This window comes from Panthera pardus, unplaced genomic scaffold (assembly GCF_024362965.1).
Source record: "Panthera pardus isolate Hobbes unplaced genomic scaffold, ASM2436296v1 HiC_scaffold_12, whole genome shotgun sequence".
Lineage (NCBI taxonomy): Eukaryota > Metazoa > Chordata > Mammalia > Carnivora > Felidae > Panthera > Panthera pardus.
This window is the reverse complement of record NW_026526677.1, coordinates 61,660,298-61,685,508: the sequence shown is the minus strand read 5'-3', so window position 1 is coordinate 61,685,508 and position 25,211 is coordinate 61,660,298. Positions and strand designations below refer to the sequence as shown.

The following is a 25,211-nucleotide window of genomic DNA, read 5'->3' as shown; positions in this document are numbered from 1 at the left end:
CAGTTTCAGTGTACAGATCTGGAGCTTACAGAAGACTTCTGAACATTGCATATTGATAAAAGTAGTAAGGAAGCAGGTAGGAAAGAATTAATTTGGGCATCCGAAGGATCTGTGCTGGGGAGAGAAAACCAGAGAGAACATCTTATCTAGTGAATAAGATCTAAGATGGGAAAAAAAATATCCACCTTTTATTGACTATTTGCTATGTGCCAGGTAGTGATACACTTTACATACACCAGTAGTTCATTGTATCTTCACAACAACTCTGTGAGTAGTTGTTACTGCCATTCTGTAGATGAAGAATCAACTCAGATTAGGCAAATAAAACATGAAATGGGGATTCAAACTCACTCGTCTGATTTCAAAGCTCATGCTTTCAACCACTATGCTTCATGTTATTCAAAAGGACACTGGAATTAATGCTAGAGTAGCTGTAGCTCCTTGCTGTCCTTATGACCGTCACATATCACTTAACTTGTGCTTTGGAGTCCAGGTCTGTAAAATACTGAGGTTGGGAAATGACCTCGTGGGCTATGTCCCATCAATCATTGCCGGCATCATCATCCATTCCACGGCACAAATCATGGTTGTGGTTTAAATGTATACCTGTGATGATTTGTTTAGTGTTTTCACCTCCATATGGTAGGGAGCTTGTTGATTTTGTTCACTGTTACAACACCCCCCCGTGCTTAGTACCTCTAACAGGAACTCAGTAAATATTTATTGAATAATGGAATGAATGAGTAAATGAAATTTGAGCGACCATGGGATCGAGAGTATTCTTCTTTAGGCTAGGTCCTCTCCCTGAGGTTTCCTGTTAACATGTATCACTGTTTACTCTGGGCAGTGAATGCAATAAGCTATGGCTTAGAGGACCTGGATTCTAATTCTGGCTATACTTGTTATCAGCCATTAGTCAGTGGGTTAGTATTTTTCAACACATATTTATTGGCTACCTGCTATGAGTTAGGCACTATGCTAGTCATTAACAATTCAGTAGTGAATACAGGCAAGGATTGTTCCTTTTATGGAATTTAAAATCTAGAGCAAAAGATGAATAGTTAACTATTTGAATGAATGATTATTTAATTACAACTATGAACTTGGTTAATAGTAAACCTTTAATCATTTTGAACCTCAGTTTCCTCTTCTATAAAGTAATAACTTGTCAGTGCACCTGGGTGGCTCAGTCACTTGAGCATCCAACTCTTGGTTTTCAGCTCAGGTCATGATCTCACAGTTCTCGGGTTCGAGCCCCACCTCAGGCTCCGTGCTAACCATGCGGGGCCTGCTTGAGATTCTCTTTCTCCTTCTCTCTCTGCTCCTCCCCCACTTACACTCTCTTTCTCAAAATAAATAAACTTGAAAAAAAAGTAATAACTTGTCTATCATAACTGCTTAAAGGATCTAATGACCATACTGCTTAAACAGTGTGCCAGGCTAGATAACTTAAATAAAACTCCTGCTACAAACCATCTAAAAATGCTTGTTAAAAATTATTTAAAAAAATTTAAATACACTATTGAATTCACTGGAAAGTAAGAGGAAGTTCCAGGAGCTAGAAATGAAGAGGGAACTGAACACCAGAGGGGTATACATAAATGACATGACGTAGAGTTTTCTCAAGGTGTGGAGTATATGCTAGATGGAGGGGGTGTTGCTAGCTTTTGAAACCAAAGATTTTAACAGCCATAAGAGGACATGAGAGTAGACCTAAGCATGATGAATTATAATTGAGACACTCCCCAAAGTATACATACACACGCACACACAGAAGATACCAAGTGACTTGTGTTCTTATGCATAAATAGATTTCATTGTATTCTTGGCTACTTGTTAGGATTGTTTTTTATGAAGATATATTATTTAAAGGTCTTGTGTAGTAATTGAATTTAGCCTTTACCAAGCAGAAATAGAATTCATTTATTTTATTCTTCTTTATAGCATTAAGGTTTTTTGTTTTTGTTTTTTTTTTATTTTTATTTTTTTAACATTTATTTATTTTTGGGAGAGAGAGAGACAGAGCATGAATGGGGGAGGGGCACAGAGAGGGGGAGACACAGAATCGGAAGCAGGCTCCAGGCTCTGAGCCATCAGCCCAGAGCCCAACACGGGGCTCGAACTCACAGACCGCAAGATCGTGACCTGAGCTGAAGTCGGATGCTTAACCAACTGAGCCACCCAGGCGCCCCATGGTTTTTTTAAAAATAGAGTACTTACCTTCTTTTGCTCTTCGTTTATCTGTGAATTTGAGTCAAAGAATGCGAATAATTTTCTCTTACCAGTTTTACTCCAATAGCTTCAGAATAATTTTCTTCATTCAACAATAAAAAATTTAAATATGAAGGTAGTTTGATACTGCATCATGCAATATCAGTGTCTGTTCCTCCTTCTTCAAAGTACTTTAGAAATAGCTTCTGGGAAGAAGAACTATTATTCTCTGTACATACAAAAAAAAAAATTTACTAGAGAGAGAGTTGATAAAGGCCACTAAGGATATCCAATGTCAGAACTGTAATTTGAACTCAAAAGCTGTGCTTCAACTTAGGGTGTAGGGGGAGTGGGGCAGAAGATCCAGAATAACAAGAGATACTTACACAGAGAGTCATTTTCTTAAAATAATGTAGCAGTAACATATCACTGGCACAAAATCCTGGTGCTTCCCACTTAGCTCTTATATTTGTCAGTATAAGGAGTAGATCATCTCAAGCAATTGATGGAATAGAACAATAGAATGTCTAAGCAGGAAAGAATTGTAGAGAATGTAGTCCAATACCCTTATTTTACAAGTAGGAATATTTAATTTTTTTTTTTTTACTGGTTGTATAAAACATTACAGAAATTTATAAAATGTTTTCCTTAAGGTAAAGTGATTTACATAGTACCCAATAAGTGGTAGAGTCAGAGGGAGAACTCAGAGCCCATTGTGTTTGTTTTGATTGAGCATAATTAAACTCCCAAGTGTTCTAGGCATTATCTTAGTAGTTAAAAGCTTAGGCTCTGGAGTCAGCACATCAGGTTTACTACTTATTTGTGTGAGTGATTTTTGGCAACTTACTGTCCCCTCTAACCTTCTATTCCCCTTCTGTAAAATACTCATTTAAAAATTATTACTACCATCAACACCATCGCCATTGTTACCTTAGAAATAACTTGTTATGTAATACTAGATTTTAATTTGAATAAATTTTTCATCTTGGAAAAATCACTCAAAACAGCTTTGGAAGCTTCATTTGTGCTATATACATAACTCTTTCCAATTAGTTATTAGAGGTATGAACTTCATTTTTCCCTCAGTGAATAAGTTTGTGTTAAGTAAGTTACTTTTTGAACTCAAAGTCCTTCAGAAAATTTGTAGATCTTGGGGTTTTGTTTGGTTTGTTTTGGGGTTTGGGTTGAGGTTTTTTTGATGTTTTATTGTAGATTTTTGTTTTTAATCATCCAAAGTACTGTTGCAAATGGCATAGGGAAACTGACATTTTTGTTTACTACTAATAGGCATAAATTGGTAGAACACTATAAAAGGGAATCAGAATCTTTGGCAGTATCAAAATACATAAAAACTGTAAATGTAAATACACATTGATCCAACAATTCTATTTTTTCCATATTCAAAATTAATATGGAATTAATGTAGAATCATTTGTAATTGATGTATGTAGTCATGATTTCTAATAGTAAAAGATAGAAACAGCTGAAATGTCCATCAGTAGGTTAGTAGTTAAACTAATTAGGATACAGCCACAAAATGGAATATTATGTAATAATTCAAAAAAAATGAAGAAACTCTTTATATACTGATATGGAAAGATCTGCATGGCATATGATTGAGGAAAACAAGTGTATATGGCACATATACTGTGGCTGTCATCTGTTAAACAAGATTGTATATTAATATTTGCTAATAGGTGTATAAAACTCTGTGGAAGGGTACACAAGAAACCAATAACAGTGTTTGTACGTCAGGGGTGGAGCCAGGTAGCTATGAGACAGGAGATGTACGCTTTTTTAAACATAGTGATTTTTTTTTTTTACTATGTTCATATATTACCTATTAAGTTAAATTAAAACAAATGCTTGGCTTGACTTGCTTTAGACATGAGAGTTTCTTACTGAGATAACTAATGGTATTTTTCCTAATCAGTCTTACAACCCTGAGCATGTATTACAAACCCCTGACTATGGCCTGAAAGACTCCCTAAGATCTGACCTCTGACTGTCTCTCCTATCTAATTTCCTGACATTCCTCCCCTTGTTCACTATGCTACAGGCACACTGACCTTTTTGTTCCTTGAATGAGCCAAACTGTTCCTTCACTTCAGGCCTTTGTACTTACTGTTCCTTTTGCCTGGAATACTTCCCCTCAGATATTTGTATGGTTCATTTCCTTATGTCATGCAGGTCCCCAGCTCAGTGAGACTTCTCTTGGCCATCTTATTTAAAATAGCACCCCCAAGAGGTGCCTGGGTGGCTCAGTCAGTTAAGCGTCCAACTTTGGGTCAGGTCATGACCTCACAGTTCGTGAGTTCAAGCCCTGCGTTGGGCCCTGTGCTGACAGCCCAGAGCCTGGAGCCTGCTTCCAATTCTGTGTCTCCCTCTCTCTGCCCCTTCCCTGCTCACACTCTGTGTGTGTGTGTCTCTCTCTCAAAAATAGATAACATTAAAAAAAAATTGTTTAATAAAATAAAATAGCATCCCCAAACATCCTTTGTCTTCTCACCTTGCTTTGTTTTTCTTCACAGCTCCAATAGCACCCTGACATGATATTCTTTATGTTTATCTTTCTTCCCACCCACCATCCCCATCACACACCACACATCACACTACACACATACACATCACACCACACACACACACACACACATACACACACACACACACACACACAAATATCTGCTCCATAAAGGCTTTGTTTTTATTTACTATTTCTCCAGTGCCTAGAATAATGCCTAGCACATAGTAGGTGCTCAATAAATGTATATTGTATGAATGAATGATGACTTTATGGAAAGACTTTTGCTCTTTCAACCTCAATATTTCATACCTTTTATTAGGGCATTGGCATAGCATGAATTCAGAGAAAATCTTTACTTGCTTAAGTGACTAGTTCCTCTGTGTACACTACAAGTAGATCAGCAATAGGATTATTGAATGGCTGTTTCTCTTCATACTGATCAGACTCTTGTACGATTAGATCAGCCTTAATTTCTGATTACTCAGTGATGATTTATTTTTAATCATTCTTGATTACTCAGTAACCACTTGGTACTCATTTGTGACCTCAAAGATTATATGGGAATAGGCCTTTTGTGGTTTTCAGATGGACTAATCAACAACGTACCATTGCATTGACTTTTCTCTGCTTTTATCCTGTTCCTTTCCAGCATTTCTTATACTGAAGCAGTAGAGATCTTAAAGCAGGCATCTCAGAACTTCACCTTCACCCCAGAGGTAGTATTTTTATTTACATTTATATTAATACTTATATGTATCTTCCCCTGCTCTTGTCTTTATCATCTGTCATTAACAATGCTGGACGTGTGGCTCAGTCGGTGGAGCATTCAACCCTTAATCTCAGGGTCGTGAGTTCAAACCCCATGTTGGGAGTAGAGCTTACTTTAAAAAAAAAAAAAGAGAAGAATCCTTTAAAATAATCTTATTTCTCTTATTAGCAGTGTTTAGTATTTGCTCATCTTTAGATTGGCTTTTTTTTTTGATGTTTGCTTAACCTTGTGGAAAGAGTTAGAATAAATAATAATTTTGAAGAAGAATCCTACCCTTTGTAATAGTCGTGACTAAAGGGTTATAAAGAAGTTTCCCAAGTTTAGGAAGGTGAAAATCCTTTAAGAGAATGGTAACATATTCAGAGAGGTCACATGACTTATCAGTGGGCATGCACATAATGTTAGAGGCGAGTCTCCTTGTTCCTATGTCAGAGCTTCTTCTCTATAATTAAGGTATTGGCAGACAGTAGGAGTAATATAATGTTAAGAATTTCTATAATGACTCTATCTTCAAACTATTCCATGTACTGTTCCTATCCCCAGTCCAGTCAGATCCTCTTATGAGTTATAATAGTTATGCTTGTTATATTTATAATCAGTTAATTTGTATAATTTTTTATTTAATATTTGTCTCCCACCCTGGAAGCTTCATGAAGTCGGGGATTCTGTTTTTCTCACCACTATGTTCAGTATCTAGCTAGCATGGTACCCGGGACTTAATAGGCACATTAGTATTTGTTGAATGAATAGATAAACAGTGTTATTAAATATTCATCAGAACATCTGATATATGAATTGACTCTTTTATTAAAAAAAAATTCACTGAGAGAAGCCATCTAGCCAGAGATAGACTGAATATTAGGAATATTATCTTTCATCATTTAATTTCCTGTGACTTAGGAACAGTAACCATAGAAGAAGCTGTAGGCGATATTAATAAAAGCCATGATTTTGAAGTCCGTCTTTACACACTGTGGGAAGTGTACTTTATTTTCTTGCAGATGCGATTCATCTGCTAAATGCCGCTCCCCAAGATGGGGGACAGAAAGCATAGTGTTTATCTACTGGTTTCAGTTTTCATCTCTCCAGGCCTTCGGATGTTCTCATAACACACCTCTCTGTTTCACTTATCTGTGTAACCTCAGCAGACAGCTCCACACATCACTGATACACAGAGGAAGCCCTTGGAACTGATACAGGTTATTTTCGGGTACTGCATTGTGTATTGCAGCTTTGTCTTCTCCTTTGATAACTTCTTTTTTCTCACTACAGTGGGGTGTTGATCTACATACTGAACATGAAAAGTACCTGGTGAAGCACTGTGGCAACATACCAGTCTTCGTCATTAATTATCCATTAGCACTCAAGCCTTTCTACATGAGGGATAATGAAGATGGCCCTCAGCACACAGTAAGAAAGATCACTAAGTAAATCAGGGTTGGTCATCTCAGAGTCTGGGCTTTTCCCTTGATTTAATTTCATTTATCTCTTGGCATATTTTACAAAATTATATCCATCACTTGACATGTCTTAAAGTAATAACATTTCTCAAAGCACCTCTAAAAAAAAGCATTCCTACAGAAGATCTCAGTGTTCTATAAACATATTTCCTCCTGTCTGTCGCGTTATGTCCTTCTTAGTTTAGCAGATGCAAATGTAAATGTGTTTTTTTGTTTTCTTTTGTTTTTTTAAGTAATTGAGAGGAAGTGGCCCAGAGCAGTGTTGAACAGTGGCAGGTCTACTGTCACGTAAAATACCGATAAGGAGACTGAGGGGCGGAGGGATGCGGGTAAGAAAGGAAAGCAGTGGTATGATGAGGCGGAGGAAGAGCTTCCTTGGCAGAGCAGGAGGCTCAGAGTGCTTTGGTTTGGCTGTCATACAGAAATGGTGAGGCTGAATCTGGAGGGATCCGAGGGGGCCGGGCAGATTCTCCTGTCACTCCTCTTCTGACTGTCTCTTCTCTGTCTTTTCTCTGTCTCTTTCTCTGCTTTTGCCTCTCCTGTGCTCTGTCCTTTTTCCACCCTTAACTTTCATTGCTTTTTTATTCTTCTGGTTTACTTTTTCCTTTTTTTCTTTTTTTTTTTTTTTTGTGTCTTTATCCCACTCTAACAAAATTAGCCGTAATATAAAATAAGAATATATTTTAATCTTTAAATACTTACTGAATAGTTAAATACTGAATATCATTAATGGTAAAAGTCTGTGAGACAAATAAATTATGTTTACCTCACAAAAGGTCTAAGACCTAAACTTCGCTATCTGGGGCTTTTCACTTGTCTCTAGATAAATACCAATAGAAAAATTAGATCAGGGCCCACCAGTAAATAAAATGCCTTCATCTTAGGAATACAACGTTCTCTATTTGAATGTATTACCTGCTTTCTCTATATATTATAGTATTAGTAAAATAGCATTAGCCATCGATTAATAGATTCCTATCAGGCGACACTACATCTCATCTCTAACTTGCCAAGAAACTTATTTCTCCCATTTTGCAGATGAGAAGCTGGGGTTCGGGGACATCAATTGCACTTCCCATGCCTGCATAGGCAGCGAATGACAGAGTTGGTGATCAGATCTGACTCCCTCTGGCTCTGAAGTCTGTGTTCTTTCCTACTCTGTCATACTACCTCAAAGCCATAAATATAAAATTACATTGATTTTACGCATCCCACCTTTTCACACAACGTTATCCAAAACCAGTGAGCGCACAGTTGATTTATGATTCTTATTTTCTCTTCTCCCTACCAACCTTCTGGTATAATTGATTATGCGAGAGGAATTGGCCCACAGGTCAGCAGCAAAAAATAGGAGAGACTAGGACATAGATTACCCAGTCCTAAAAAATTCAGTATTGAGCCTACGTCACAAAACAGAACTGCGTCCATATGTGTTGGCTTTTTTATCACTCTATCCCATCCTGCTTCCACCTCGCCGCTCCCCCCACCCCCATACACACGCCATGTAGTGTTTGCATGTCACTTCCTGACATTCAGCACTTCTCAGACATTCAGTTGTGCACTTCTTAAATACTCCTCTCTATTATAATAATAATGTGGCATGGTGACAGCTGGTGACTACACTTGTTGTGGTGGGCATTGAGTAATGCATTTCATTGTTGAGTCACTGTTGTCCACCTGAAACTTATACATTGTATGTCAACTATACTTCAATGATTTAAAAATCAATTCAAAGTTTTTTAATTAATAACTTTGCCACTTTACAGACTTTCCTGGGTTACCCAGTCACCTTCAGCCTTCCTCTTCTGAATTTCTGTAGCATGTAAAGAATTAGTAAAACTGGTAACATTGTGTCTATTTTTTGTACTCTCTGTATTGGTTTTCCTTTCTGAAATGAAACTCTTCTCAGGATGGGAATAAGTTTCTTATAGCCACCGTGGCTTCTACTACTCATTCTTCATTCCCTCTACTGTGACTTCCACACCTGTCGTACCACTGAAGCAGCTCTTTCTAGGGTCAGTAATAACTGTCATGTTATTAAATCCACAGACTTTAAAAGTCTTAATTTTTACTTTACCTCTCGGCATTACTCAGCACTAATGGCTTTCTTATTTTGAAATTTTTCTCCTCCCTTGGCTCCTGTGACATTGCATTCTCCCAGTTTTCCTCTGTTCTCAGTGGTTTATTCTTTCTCAGTCTCTTCTATAGGTTTGTCCTCTTCCATCGATCCAGTGGATGATGGGATTCCTCAGGGCTCCATCATAGATCTTTTTTCTCCTCGGGTGATTTCATCTGTACTCACAGCTTAATATTTATTTTCAGACAACTCAGACAGTCCTGTCTCTAATCCATACTTCTGCTCTGAGCTCTTACTGCCATTTATATATCTCAGAGGCATCTCAGCAAATCTAAAACTTACCCACGATTTCTACCCTTCTCCCCTCCTCCCACCAAATTTGACTTTCTTTCAATGTTCCCTGCCATCTAAGCAAGCCATGTACCAGCCTCGTCTTTGAAATCTTCCTCACTTCCCATATTCAAGCTGTTATGAAGTTGTCATTTTTATACTTTTAAATAAATCTCAAATCCATCCGCTTCTCCTCATTTCCACTTTTACCTTTTTAGATTAAGGTACCATCATCTCTTGCCTGGTTTATTTCAGAAGCTTCCTGACTGGTCCTCCTGTGTCCGCTTTTTCCTCCTCTGAGTCATTTCTCCCCACTTCAGTGTAGGCTTTTACAAAATGTGAATCTGGTCATGTTATCTCCCCTCTTAAAACCATTCAGTGGCCTCCCGTTGCTTTTTGTACCAAAGTCAGAATCCTTTCTTTGGCCCCTAGGCCCCAGTATCATCTGGCTGCTCCTGTCTCTCTTGCCTGATGTACTATGCTGCTCCCCTTTGCTATTTCTGCTACATTCACATCACCCTTCCATGTCTTCAGACATGTACTGCTTTCTCTCATCATGGTATCTTTGCACAGTGTTCCCTCAATCTAGAACAATTTTCTTTACCTAAGTAATTTTACTATTTCTCCAAATCTCTATTCAGTCATCATTTCCCCAGAGAAACCTTCCATGACCCTCCAGACTGAGTCAGAGACCACTGTTAGACACTACAATGGTACCAGATTAAATTTCAGACCCAGAGCTACTAACTCTTCTTTTTTCTTTTTAATTTTTTTTTTTTTTTAATTTTTTTTTTTCAACGTTTTTTATTTATTTTTGGGACAGAGAGAGACAGAGCATGAACGGGGGAGGGGCAGAGAGAGAGGGAGACACAGAATCGGAAACAGGCTCCAGGCTCCGAGCCATCAGCCCAGAGCCTGACGCGGGGCTCGAACTCACTGGACCGCGAGATCGTGACCTGGCTGAAGTCGGGCACTTAACCGACTGCGCCACCCAGGCGCCCCTAATTTTTTTTTACATTTATTTTTGAGAGAGAGAGAGAGAGCGAGCACACAAGCAAGGGAGGGGCAGAGAGAGAAGGAGACACAGAATCTGAAGCAGGCTCCAGGCTCCGAGCTGTCTGCACAGAGCTGGATGCGGGGCTCAAACTCACAAACCATGAGATTATGACCTGAGCCGAAGTCGGACACTCAACCGACTGAGCCACCCAGGCGCCCCAGAGCTACTAACTCTTAATTCATCATAATCCTTAACACAGTTGTAATTTTACATTTGTTTTTATGACTGTTTAATTAACGACTCTTCTCTATGCCACAGGACTCATGGACCTCCTTTTCACTCTTCGTTGTATCCGTAGGACCTAGCATAATGCCTGGAGCATCACAGGCACTTGATACCTATTTGGTGATAGATTGGGTATTGGACAGATGGATGAATTGACCCCAACACAGTTGTAGACACACAGTGGAGAAGTAGTGAGTGAGTGACTTCATTTGCTGAGGAAACTTCTGGGAAGCCAAAGAACAGCTTTTCTCTAAACCTCTAGGGTGACGGTGACATATTGTATAAAAGAAAGTCCATTGGCTTTAGAATCACTCTTAGGTTCAAGTCCCAGGTCTGTGTGTTATAGGCCATGTGATCTTAAATAAACCACCTAATTTCTTTGAATCTTAGTTTCCCCATCCATAAAAAATAAGATGATAATCTTATTCCAGCCTTGTGAAGATTAAATTAGATAATCTAAGAAAAATATCTAGCACAGTGTTTGGGGTGGCAGGTAGTCAGTAAGTGCAAAGCTCCCTTTCCTTCTAAATTTTGATACAATCTTTATTATGATAAAGCACAGTAATGTTAAAATAATGTGTTTTGCAACATCAAACATGCTCTCACACAAGTTTCTTTAAAAAGCCATTCTCTGATAGACTGCAGTCGCAAATATTTCTTCCCTTATGACAAGTCTCTCTAATAATGTGGTCTCACAGTGTGAAAACTGAAAGTATTATAATGGTATTTTAGTGTCCTCATATAATTTAGACAGTACTGTAATATATAGCTTCTCAGAGCTAAATTATTAAAGCATAATGTAGTTAAACTATATATATATATTAGACATAGATTATAACATTGATTTATTAACATCCTAGATTTCAACCCACTTGTGTAGGGTACCTGCTTTCATCCCGACTTTATTTTTTTCAATGGTGAATGAACAGGCTTTGGGCCAAATAACTAAGTTCTGTGTTTCTTTTAGTTGGGCTATAATAACAGGTTGTGGGCAGGGTTGCAAGAGTTTCTGCAATGGGTACAATGCAATGTAAAAAATTCAGACAGACATGTTTCATAGGTGCCGTCCCTGGGGAATCAAAAGAGAAGGGTAGAGAAACATTTAACCTGCATCTGTAACATTTGACCAGAGGTCATAAATAGTACAATTGTGTATTTTTCCGGCTGTTGTTCCTTTTTCTTTCTTTTCACCCCTTCCCCACCCCCTCCAAAAAACGAAAAATGAAGATAGGCACTATTATTATAATGAAAAGTACACTGGACTAAGGAGTTAATAGTGCCGGGCTTGAAATCCAGCTATCTTACTAGTTAGCTATATGACCTCAGTCAAGTCTGTCCAGTCTCTGAGCCTCACTTTCTCCCTCTGTAAAATCAGAGAATTGGATTAGATGACTCCACTGTACTAAACAGCTTTAAGATTATCTGTTTTCAAGTAGCATAAGTTTTTCCCCACTTGGATATATAAGAATAACTTGTAAATTAGTGAATATATTTGCTAATTTGAAGGACACAGATCATGGGCCTAAATAAAATGAATCAAACAGGCAAAGTGCTATATTTCCCTGGGTCTGGGTCCCTAAGTAAGTCCTCCAAAGACCAGTGCCAAGTATTCAGTTAGGGAAATGGCTTTGCAGAGGAGAGGATCTTTTCATTCCAGCCATTGTGATCAGGAGAAGGTAACTGCCCAGCAGTCCCTGGTGAGATGCCAAGATCACCAGGTAATGTTCTAATTTTTTAAATTGTATCAGTATTACTTAGCAAATCATAAAAACTTAAGCATTAGTGGGCATTCAGTAAAGTACATACTGTTAAGTTGACTTGGAAGGAATAATAGTCAACCAAAGGATATCTAATGAATTCCCCTGGCTGTTGCTAATTAACCAACCTCCATCAAACCAACAAAAATAGCAATGAAGGGAATGGCTAATTTTTCTCATATCTAGGACTAATGACCATCCACGGCATTTATGTCAAAGTTGAAAGTATGCATTTTATTCCGTCTAAAATGCTCCCAGACCAGCTAGCCATTTACTAGGCAAAGTCCATTTTTGGCCATTGCTACCTGCAGCCCATTTGAATCTTTACACCATCTCATCTGGAAGGCTCTCTTTCCTACCTGTGCCTCTTTGTTTTTAGGGCACAATACTGTCTGTCAGCAGTGAGAACAAAAGTTCATAGAGGCTGAAACCACAAACAGGTTTCCTGTGGTTTGTGGAACATTCTTCTTCTCTTGATAATAATACGTAATGTTCCTCCATTGTTGGTAGCAGCCTATGAGAAACTGAATAGGGAGGTGTTCAATTTGTGTTTTTCATTAATAGTTAAAAATACTGAGGTAGGAAGAAAGGTAGCAGAGGAAGGGATATTAAACTACCCCTCCCCGAAATTAGCATAGAAAAGGTAATGTATTAAAGGCCTTATTCCTGTCTAGCCTGTTTGTTTTTTAATTCAAGGTCTGCATTTTATTTTCAGTATATTGATTGAAATCAAAGAGTAAGAGTCAAAGGGAGTATCATAAATAGAGACCAGGGCTTGTGGAGCTTGAACACCAGCACAAACTATTTCTAGACAGTGTGCCGCCACAGCTGTGGGACTTAAACCAAATAAAAACTCACGTACAGTGGAGGAGGATGTGTCCAGCAGCATTCTGGCCTAAAAGATGTGTCCAAAGTGGAATAAGTTTTGTTTTGGACTAAGGAAGTTAGCGAAGAATGTAGTACAATTATTTGTAGCCTTCATTGTTACTTACCATGTAGGAGAGTGAAAGTTCAGCAGAACTAAAATCTTTCCACTTCTTTCAAGTCTGCCGAAGGTGCATAGGAACAGAAGTGCTCACATTTGGTCAAATTTGTGAATTAAGAGGACTTTCTACTGTGTAGCCTAATTTTCACTTTCCCTAATGAAGGGCAGGATTGCTTGGCCCTAGCTCTGTAAGCGAGCCTCAGTCTCCCATAAACCACAGACATGCCAGCCCATAAGGGCAAATTGTAATCACCAGCTAATGTTCTAGGCAACTTGCTTGTTTCCAGCCTGTTTGCACTCTAACCCCCTACCACTCTTCACTTGGCAAACACACAGCCAAGTTTTTCTCATTAGTTCTTAAGGAATTTGTGTGATTCCCTCCATGTTTTACAATTTGTGCACCTTTATGTCATGATTTATATTATATCTGTATGTTCCCTTTACCTCCACTAGATCCCTGGAAAGACCCTAGTTTCTATAGTAATTAGCTCAGTAGTTACCAGGGGGAGATACAAGATAGAAGAATCCTTCTGGGAACCTCAACCCTAACTAAAAGGTATGGAAATTTGAAGGGGTTGTGTTAGTAATCTTTAGGGAATGCAGTATTTTTTATATCATATCAGAAGAAAGTGCAGCTGTGTGTATACCAAATGTAAATGTCTTTGTTTATAGTTGAGGAATACTTTGCTCTATTATATCTTCTCAAAAAGTGTGTAGAATCTCTTAGAGAGATGGGAGGATATCATGATAAAAGGAAAGCAGGAAGTATAATAATCTGACAGGGTCAAAAGGAAACTAAGCATATAGAAGAAGAGAAGGGAAGAAGGTTATATGGAGGAAGAAGAGAAAACAAGGCCTTTGTGGACCTTTCTTTACAAAGAGATGAATCTGTCCTTGATAAAAAAGAAACGGTACCCTCTGGTCTTGGAACATCCACAAGGCATTGTGAAGGAATGAATGCCTTACTCAAAAGGTACACCTGTCTTAAGAGGAGAAGCAGCTTTACTCTTTGTCAAGAAAACATAACGTGAAATTCATCCACCTGGAGGTGTGAATTTTCAGACCATCCAAAGAATGGACATAGATGATGTATGTATTCCCTTCATGTCACAAAATTAGGAGTGATATGGGACTTGATCCAGAGGTCTTCTAAAATTTTTATTCAATTAAAATAGGCTATTTTGTTAAGTTCTTTCCTATTCTGGTAAGTTCTTTCCTTTTGCTTGATACGTTCCTCTCCCAGAGTAGAGTGGAAGAAAATAGGAGAACTGCTATTCTGACCTTAATTATAGCTAACAATGAGGATTTGGTTGGGAGAGTGGAAGTGGAAGGTGAGGGAGAGGGGAGGAAACAAGGTAAACTTTTCTAATGTACATAAGTAGTTGCCACTTCTCCCGAGATTGTACTTCCCTGCTCCATCAGCATGAGTTATGTGACTTGTATTGGCCAAAGAATAGTGAGCAAACGTGATCTACATGCATTACTCCTCAACAAATGCTTTCATACATAGTTGTCTGTGCTTTTTTTCCATCTGCCCAGTCAGCAATACCTCATAAAGAGGACTTTTTTTTTTTTTTTTTTTTTTTTAAATCAGCTTCAAGCCAGGATGGACATGTAGCATAAGTTTTAAAAAACCAATTCACTGTTGTAAAGCATTGGTTCTCAGTCAGGTGTTATTCTGTTTCGTCTCCCTACCCCCAACCCCCTACTCCCATGCAGGAGACATTTAGCAATGTCTGGCAACATTTCTGGTTGTCAGAACTAGGGCAGTGCAACTGGCATCTGGTGGAGAGAGGGCAGGTATGCTGTAAATATACCACAACGCACAGGACAGACCCTCACAACAAAATTATCTGGCCAAAAATATCACTAATGCTGAGACTGAGAAGCCCTGTTGTACACTTCTGGGATTGTTTATTACTAGGTTATTAGCATAATCTAACCTGTCCTGACTAATACAGCAACTACCACATTAATTTTATAATAGCTAATGTGGAAATAACTGGGCTTAACCAGTTGGATGCCTTCTTTATTAGGAAGACAGGTTTAAAGAAATCCAGGGGGGGAAATGTAGATATTGTACTATGGCATAAGATTTTGAAGGTGGTTCAAAAGATTCAGAAGCTACCACTTCTACAACTATTACTGTGCAGTTGCAAATATTCTAGATAAGCAAAAATTAAACAGAAAGGTCTAAAACCAGTATGGTTTCTCCAGTGAACTCAAATATTAAAGGAGGTTTTTAATCAAAGATAAATATGCGTCTTTCATGGTCCTCTAAAAATAATATATATTTTTTAAATTTTTTAATGTTTATTTATTCTTGAGAGAAAGAGAGACAGAACATGAGTGGGGGGAGGGGTAGAGAGAGAGGGAGACACAGAATCAGCAGCAGGCTCCAGGCTCCGAGCTGTCGTCAGCACAGAACCCGACGTAGTGCTGGAACTCACAAACTGAGATATCATGACCTGAGTTGAAGTCGGACGCTCAACTGACTGAGCCACCCAGATACCCTCTGAAAATAATATTGAAAAAAACTGAGGTTCAAAATTAACATAATTGAGACTCACAGAAAGTGCTAAGATTTACAAAGTTTGTTTTTTTTTTTTTTACTTGTTTTAGTTGCATTAGCAGTAAGACCAAGCAGGAAATGAGTTTCTTGTTTGATTCTTATGAATGGATAGAGAAAGCAGAACAACTCCTTCCCTCATCATTGGCCACCAGCTCCAGCTGGACTATTATTTCTTGTTCTTCCATGATAGCTGATTCTCCGGCATCTTTTTTTTTTTTTTTTTTTTTTTTTTTTTTGAGGCAGTGGACCTTTATAGCTCTGGCTTTTAAAGCTTTGCCTATACCAAAAGTACCAGAAGAAGTTACTGCTTACCTTTGTGGCTTGGAATTGCCTCAACTTCAAAACCTTGCAGAGATACCTGGGTGGTTCAATTAGTTGAGCTTCTGAGTTTTGGTTTTGGCTCAGGTCATGATCTCATCGGGAGATCGGCCCCCACATTGGACTCCATGCTGCCAGCACAGAGCCTGCTTGGGATTCTCTCTTTCCCTCTCTGCCCCTCCCCCACTCACGTGCACACATGCACACACTCATGCTCTCAAAATAAATAAATAAACTTAAAAAATAAAATCCTTGGAAATGATAGATTTTAGATATACCTGTCCCTTGTTAGTAGTCAGAACTACCCAAAGATGGAATGCTATATTTCAAGGGTAGTGGTTTTCAGTCTTTAAATATTTTAAAGCAAAGACCAGAGAACCACTTGGTTGTCTATTCTTTTCTAATCTTGATTGCTTATAAGTCTAAATTTAAAACAATGTACTAAAGTTAACAGATTTGGGGGAGGCACCTGGATGGCCTAGTTGGTTAAGCATCCGACTCAGTTTCGGCCCAGGTCATGATCTCATGGTTTGTGGGTTCGAGCCTCATGTCGGGCTCCATGCTGACAGCACAGAGCCTGCTTGAGATTCCCTCTCTCTAGCCCTCTATCACTGCCCCTCCCCTGCTCTTACTCTCTCTGCCCCTCCCCTGCTCTTTCTCTTTCTCTCAAATAAATAAACCTAAAAAATAAAGTTAAATTTTTGAACACATGTCTCAACTTATAGGATATTTTAGCCATGTCCAAAGGCAAGATACTAAGAAATAAAGATGCCAGTCCTTCAGTGGCCGTAAAAACTCCCTTGAAACTTCCCCTTTCTCTGCGAATAGGAAGGGCAACTGCAGGGTTCTGATTGGAGTCCAACTCTATTAACTATATAGCCCATGACAATTTACTCTAAGGCTGTCTTGTCCACCTGTCCAAAACTGTGTTTCATTACCTGTCATCGCGTCTGAGTCACCAAATCCACATTCTGAATTACCTGCTTGGTCATTGTACTCCCCCCAAGTTCACAGAAGAATTACTAAAATGTGGTCAATAAGCAGTGGTAGTGTGACAAAATCTGTTTGTCTTCCCACCAGCTTATTGAGTGGTAAGAAATTTAGTAAAAGTAGAAGCCATTAGTGAATTTCTGTTCTTTCTCATTCTAATTCAGCCAAGTGAAGAAAATTATACCTGATGTTTTTCTCCTTTAACGATAATAATGAGGATGAGACATACAGTATTTGGAGCACATTCTTGAATTATTACATTCTTTATTAATCTCAATTATTTATAAAGGATATCTCAGTCAAAAGTTCTGAAATCAGGGGCACATGGGTTGGTCAGTCAGTTAAGCATCCAATTCTTGATCTCAGCTCAGGTCTTGATCTCAGAGTCATGGGCTCCATGCTGGGTGTGAAGCCTACTTAGAAGAAAAAATAAAGTTCTGAAATCAGAACAGGGTGATGGCTTAATAATACAATGAGGTAGAATTTAAGAAAAGAGTTTATACTATAATATGGCATTTAAAGATTACAATGTGAGGGGCGCCTGGCTGGCTAAGTTGTTAGAGCATGTGACTCTTGACCTTGGGGTTGTGAGTTCAAGCCCCAGTTGAGTGTAGAGTTTACTTTAAAAATAATAATAATAATAATTGAAGATTAAAATATGCTTTATGTGGGGCACCTGGGTGGCTCATTTGGTTAAGTATCTGACTTCGGCTCAGGTCATGATTTCTTGGTTTGTGGGTTTGAGCCCCGCGTTGGGCTCTGTGCTAACAGCTCAGAGCCTGGAGCCTGCTTCAGATTCTGTGTCTTCCTCTCTCTGCCCCTCCCCTGCTTGCACTCTGTCTGTCTGTCTCTCTCTCTCTCTCTCTCTCTCTCTCTCACAAAAATAAATAAAAAATTAAAAAAAATTTTTTTAAATAAATAAATAAATAAAATGTGTTTTATGAGTTCCTAATCTTTCATTTGTTGCATGTTTTTTTAGTTTTGTGCCTTTAGATTCTTGGTGTTAATAATGCTTACCTGCCCCACAAAAAAGAATTACCAGATCCCAAAATAATATAGATAGCAAATAAACATTCTCAAAAATTAAGTATTACTAGTAAATAAAGAAATACAAATTAAAATATGAAGCTACCATTTTCCCCTATTAAAAGTTTTCTGTTATTTTCTTAACACAAAAGTGTAATACATCCTCATTGTAGAAAATAAAATACCAGACAGAGAAAAGAAGAAATCACAGTGGCAGCATAATTAACATCTCATTATTTTAGATGCCAATCTATTTTTCTTTCTGTGTCTAAGATTTATCTAACTGTCATCTCCTATTGACATATGCTTGAACAAAATTTTGTTATTGTAAGTAATATCACAACAAATACTCTATGCAGTAATCTTTTCTGTTTTTTTTCTTTTTTTCCTGTTTATCGTTTTTTGCTTTTTGTTGTTTGGTTTTTTTTGCATCTCTGATTATTTTGTTAGGACTAGTTCCTAGAACTGCCATTGCCAGGTCACAGCATATGGATGTTTAAGGCTTTTGATTATCTTCTCCCAAGTTGCTGACCAGAAAGGTTTTGTCAGTCGTGGGAGAGTAGTGGCTCATGTATCTTCTAATCCATGCTGTTTATGTTGGTTTTTTGCCTTCACATTTTGATAACTCTAAAATGCTATCTCATTGTTTCAGTTTTTACTTCTTTGGTTAATCATTGGAACATTTTTGGGGCCCCTGGATGGCTCCATCAGTTAAGCGCCCACCTCTTGATTTCTGCTCAGGTCACGATCTCATGGTTCATGAGATCAAGCCCCACGCTGGGCTCTGCGCCAACAGCATAGAGCCTGCTTGGGATTCTGTCTCTCCCTGCCTCTCTATCTTTCCCTTCCCTGCTTGATCTCTCTCAAAATAAATAAACAAACGTTAAAAAAATAATAATCGGGGGCGCCTGGGTGGCTCAGTCAGTTAAGCGTCTGACTTCAGCTCAGGTCATGATCTCACAGTTCGTGAGTTTAAGCCCCACGTGGGGCTCTGTGCTGACAGCTTGGAGCCTGGAGCCTGCTTCAGATTCTGTGTCTCCCTCTCTCTCTGCCCCTCCTCTGCTCACACTCTCTTTCTCTCTCTCTCTCTCTCAAGAAATAAACACTAAAAATAATAATCAGAACATATTTTACAAGTCCTACCAAAATACTACAAATTAAAGAAAAATCTTCATTGTCAAATTATTAAAGAGAAAACAAACAACACACACCAAAATATTCAACAACAAAAAAGGAGTTAAATAAAAACTGATAACTTCTTTTTTTTTTTTAAGTTTATTTTATTCATTTTGAGAGAGAATAGGGGAAGGGCAGAGAGAGGGAGAGACAGAATCCCAAGCAGGCTCCGCATTGTCAACACAGAGCCCTACACAGGGCTTGATCTACCCCTCCCTGGCAAAGTGGGACTTTCCCTAGCCTGATTTTCAAAATAAAGAATACAACATCTAAAAACAAAAAATGCAATTTATTCTGCATGGTGATAGGTGATTTTTAATATCTCATAATTTTTAATACTTGCCACATTTTTTGTGACATTTTTTATAATTAATATACCACATTTGTGAAGAAAACACATTTAAATACATTGTATACATGGTGCAAGAAAGGAGAGGTAATTGTCTGCAATTTCTGTATCATTTATTCTAAAGATTATATTAAAAATTTGATTTTGAAACCATGTCAACAGATAACATAAATAATATTCTGGTAAGCAGTTAAATAGCCAGTCGCCAAAATGTTAAAAGTTCCACTTGCTTGAGAAGCTGACAATTGTTGGAATCCTCTGAATGTGTGAGATTGTTTATAGTTTTTTCCTTTTTAGGTTGCTGCTGTTGATCTTCTGGTTCCTGGAGTTGGAGAGCTCTTTGGAGGAAGCCTCAGAGAGGAACGGTACCATTTCTTAGAGCAGCGACTGGCCAGGTAATGATCAGACCTAAAAGAAACAAAGTTCAGAAATTGATGATGAGGCAGTCTTGGCAAAGTAACAGAGAAGAGTGAATGAGCCTCAGCGCCTGACTGACCTGGATCTCAGATTCTTTGTGGCCTTGAGCAAGTTGTTATGTGACTTCTCTGAGTTTCCCTGTCTTAAAGATTGGAACTGTTATGTGAAATAAGGCCATAGTGTTACTTGTCCACTAATTTGTATGTATCTCTCCCTATGGAAATCGCTTTAAAATTTTTTTTTTAATGTTCATTGATTTATTTTGGGAGAGAGAGCACGAGTGAGAGAGGGGCAGAGAGAGAGAGGGAGAGACAATCCCAAGCAGGCTCCACACTGTCAGCGCACAACCCGACACGGGGCTCCATCCCATGAATTATTTGATCATGTCCTGAGCTCAAATCAAGAGTCAGACGCTTAAGCACTGAGCCACCCAGGCACCCCAGAAATTGCTTTTTTAAAAGTTAATGATAGAAGCCAACCTTAAAGCTTGTCCTTCATTTTTTCTCTTCTCTGTGTACTTTTTTATTTACTCTAAATTATGATTGGGGACATAAACAAAGACTCCTATAGGGACATAAAGACAGACTCTGAACCAGAGAAAGGATAAAGCTGGAGAAAGAAAGATACTAAAAATATCCACTAAACTAACATTTAGAATAAGCAGTTTTCCCTTCCTTGGGTTTTCTGCTATGTAAGGGTCTTGATTAAGCTATTTGAATAACTTATTTTAGCTTGCTGTTTGAGACCTAGAAATTAATCCATAAAATGCAGAAAATGTTTTGGAGATGAGAAGTAGAGAATTGTGTTTCTAATTGAACTACCACTCCTATGCATGCGTGGTTTGCCAACAAACCACAATGACTTCCTAAACTAACCAAGGTTATAAACTTCTGTTTTCCATGGTTTCCACTTTTGCTGTGCCAGACTTTAAAAAAAAAAAAAAAGTTTTTCCCGTGCTGAAGGCTTAATCCCACTCTCCTACTCTCCAGATAATACTGGGTTTCAGAGTAACCTGGAAAAGCCATAATACTTTGAAAATATCCTGTAAAATTAGCCATTTGTAAGTTCTTCTTTTCCTAGTGGAGAAATGCTTAAAAAGTTGATGTTTTTTCCAAGATCCCAACCTATAAATCTGTTAGGTAACTTGGTTTTGTAATCCCAATCATTTGAACTGCTCTATTTGGTCAGGGTCCAGAAGAAAGGGAATAAATATGTTCTGGGAGGCTTCTTTTTTGTTAGTTCGGCCCCTAATTCCTTACTACTATAATGTTAGAAAGTCCTGGGAAAATTGTGGAATTGAAGTAAAGGTCAAACTCCTTAGATGGAAAGAATTTTAAGATTCTCTGGGTTTTTTTTAAGCACAATAAAAATCACACATGGCAAGAAACCTCATCTGTTGAAAGATTAATTGGTCTGTTTTCTTTGCTTGCTTCCTTCCTTCAGGAAACCTTTCCTCATAACATTACATGTTTACCTAATATCTGATTATATCCAAATTTATCTTTCCTAATGAAATGGTTATATGTGTTTCCCTATCTTAGGGATATATCTGTGACTTCTGTTCATGTTTTCTGTATATCTGGTTTTTTCATAGTCTTTATCACTTCAGATGCACTGTGATCCCAAACATTTTTTTAAAAAGCTGAAATTAATTTTTTTTAAGATTTTATTTTTAAGTAATCTGTACACCCAACGTGAGTCTCAGACTTAACTACACCGATGTCAAGAGTCGCACACTCCACCAACCGAGCCAGCCAAGCTTTAAAGGGCTGAAATTAATTTTCATGAGTACTAAGAGCTTAAAACTTTATTAGCGTTTTTCAAATTGGCCAGAAAACAATTTTCAACCATATTCTGGAGGCAGAAACTATATTATTATTTCAATGTTACAGAATGAAAGTTGTGTGTTTGTGTTCCTTCTGTGTGCCTCCCAGCACCCATAATTATGGTGCTTTTCTTATGTCACAGGACAGTAAGCTCATCTGACATGGACCCCTTCTTTTGGGCTCTGGACTATACTTCCTGTAACATTTGTTGTCTCTGCCACTCACTTGATAACACCTTAGACTATTGGATACATTAGCTTTCTTACCATATTAAAGGTTCAGCTTCTCAACTATATTGCATGTTCTTTGAGAGCACAGGTTTTTGTGTATACTTCTTTATAAAGAGCACTTTGCATACTACCCAGAATAAATGTTTGGTGGTTAGTATCTTTATCTTCTTGCCATTCTCTGAAAGAATTTTGTTATTTTCCTCTTACAGATCAGGACTAACGGAAGCCTACCAATGGTAAGAATGTGACCCTTAATCATTCTTATTATAGCTGTTTGGTCTGATTGTTACACAAGTTTTACGTGTATTCCCAAGGCACTGTGAAACATTGTTAAGAAAAATGAATAGTTCAGTTCTCAGATTATTTATTGCCTTTGAATCCTGGAAAAATAGTAATGATAGTGGCTGCCGTTTATTTATTACTTATTGGGTGCTGCTGGATAACTGTGTTAAAATTTTAATGTATATTTTCTTATGTAATTATCATAACACCCTGCGAGTTGGTTACTATTCTTATCTCCTTTTTATTACCCCTCCAGACCTAAGGTCTAGAGATATTAACTAACTTAACCATGAGCACACAGTTAGAAACATGGAGCTGGGGCTTTTTTCCTAACCATTATGCTTCAGTTTCTCTGTGTGTGAAATTAGAGTTTGAGCTAAGTGATCCCTAAAGTCTGCAGAAATCTGTGCTGCGTAGGAAAGAGCACTTGTCTGCATTCATACATTTACTTCTCCAGAATTGCTCTGGTTTTCTTTCTGCAAACCCTTTCTTCAAGTACTTTTGAATACATACAAATTATGTACTTATATTTTTATATAGTAGCTTTCCTTCAGGATCTTGGTGTAATAATACCAACAATATTATTAATTCTTCTGCTGTCCTCAGGAGAAGGAAGGGTCAAATTGTACACTTGCCTTTTGAAATACCTAGATTACAGAAGGGCAGAAGCCTAAAATGATGTGCAGGTCATGACCCTTAAATGCCTTATTATTTACCAATAGTGACTTTCTTATTTTTTATTTTTTCAATATATGAAGTTTATTGTCAAATTGGTTTCCATACAACACCCAATGCTCATCCCAAAAGGTGCCCTCCTCAATACCCATCACCCACCCTCCCCTCCCTCCCACCCCCCATCAACCCTCAGTTTGTTCTCGGTACCAATAGTGACTTTAGACATACTTAATCTCTCTGAGTCTTGGTTTTCTTGGCTCTGAAATGGGATGATAATATCAACTTAAGAGGATTATTGTGAGGACGAAATAAAATAATATAGGGTAAGTATCTACCTAGAATAGAACCTCAGTAAAAGCTAGTTTCCTTTCCCCTTTCCTTTGTTCTCAGTCTCGGTATGAGGTAGATGAGCCCCCTGATTGAGCAAGCTTATGCGTTTTGCCTGTTTTTGTCTGTCTACAAGATAATCTTCATAGTATGCAAAAACTAGCTAAATACAAATTTTAATTGTTTGTTAAATAAGTGTAGGCCTTTCTGGTCTTACTCATTTCAGTACTATTCTTGTCCCAGCTAAAGTTTTCAAACTCTTAAGATCTCTAAATACAAATCTCTGTTATTCTACTCTGCTTCCTTTTATCTGGTAATCACAGTATTTTAAAGGTAGAAGGGATTTTAGAAATCTTCAAGTCTGCGATCGCTGCTCGTGTTCCACTACATTGTGAGTAACCACCCCAGGTGTCTAAAGATTTTACTCACTTCCTATTTCTCCGTGCCATATGCAAATAACATCTGTAACTAGTTCCACAAATTTTTGTGCCATCTCTTCTGTAACCTGGCTGCCGTAGAATCAGTTTAACAACAATCTAACAAATACATATTCCTTCGAAAACTTGTTTTTTAGAAGTGGATTTTTCTATATATCAAAGCAAGGGCAAGAAAAATGCTACAGACTAAATCCATCTGCTGAATTCAGTTTCCAGCCATTTATGCCAGTGTTTTGACATCGATGTATGAGAAATTTAGAGCCAGCTGAAACTATTGCTGGACTTTTAGCAGCCAGCCCAGATCCTGCAGGTGTTTGTGGCAGGTGGCTTGATAGGCCTTTCATCTCATTTTCTCAGTATATCAAAGTATGCCCTGCCCCCATGCCTTGGAAACTTGAAGTTAATTCAGCTACCAAACATTTCATTTACTCAAGATTGTGCTTGTTTCCATTATTCCTGATAGTTCTTACTGGTCTGAAGTTTTATACTAGATACTCCTGTTCATTGATCCCTCACTTGGTGGTAACTCACCCAGTTGCAATTCCTCTTTTAGAAAGATCCATATTCAATCTTAATTGCCTAAAATACCAATACATGTGGTCATTATTACTGATAGTGGGTAAATTAGGTAATCGTCTTTATTCTTGAGGATCCAAATGACTACCGGCTATGGCACTTAAGTTTTATTCTGGAAGTGATTTTACAAATCATTCAAGAAGCTATAAAGAAATCCCCCACCAAATGACATAATAAAAATACCTATAAAGTCTTCCTCCTCCTTCCTTTCCTAAAATAAATTTATGACAAGCCGGTGTATTGAAATCTGAGTTTGAATCATGGCCGTACCATTTTCTAGCCACATGATTTTAAATGGGAATAGAATTAGTATAGATAGGTTTTGCAGGCTATCTAGCCTTCCAGAAAAATGGATTTGGACATACTATACTAGGTTTGAAGCACAGGACTGGAAATTTCACTCTAGCGTTCAAGAGTATATTTTTGTGCCTTCAGACAACAAATCTTCATGGAGGAAGCATCTTCTCCAGAGCAGACATAGAGATAAAATGGTTGAATAAGGCACAGTTCCTGTTCTTAATAGAGCTTACAATCTAATACAGAGGGTATCATTTTATAACCTATCAGGCAAAACTCTTCACTCTTCTCTCTGTATTGAACAACATGATTTTAGTA

General features: G+C 37.9%; 1 protein-coding gene across 6 annotated transcripts in view; it reads left to right on the top strand.

Annotated features, from left to right (window-relative positions):
* NARS2 (asparaginyl-tRNA synthetase 2, mitochondrial) overlaps window positions 1–25,211 on the top strand; it is a 134,854-nt gene that overhangs the window by 96,486 nt on the left and 13,157 nt on the right. For 5 of the 6 annotated variants that reach the window (XM_019449947.2, XM_019449948.2, XM_019449946.2 and 2 more), the window contains 4 exons: window positions 5,385–5,451; window positions 6,777–6,914; window positions 20,124–20,221; window positions 22,509–22,535. In XM_019449947.2, the coding sequence (XP_019305492.1) occupies window positions 5,385–5,451; window positions 6,777–6,914; window positions 20,124–20,221; window positions 22,509–22,535 (330 nt within the window). Of the gene's footprint in view, window positions 1–5,384; window positions 5,452–6,776; window positions 6,915–13,848; window positions 13,952–20,123; window positions 20,222–22,508; window positions 22,536–25,211 lie in introns of those variants that run through there. The other variant, XM_019449949.2, reaches the window with a different exon arrangement.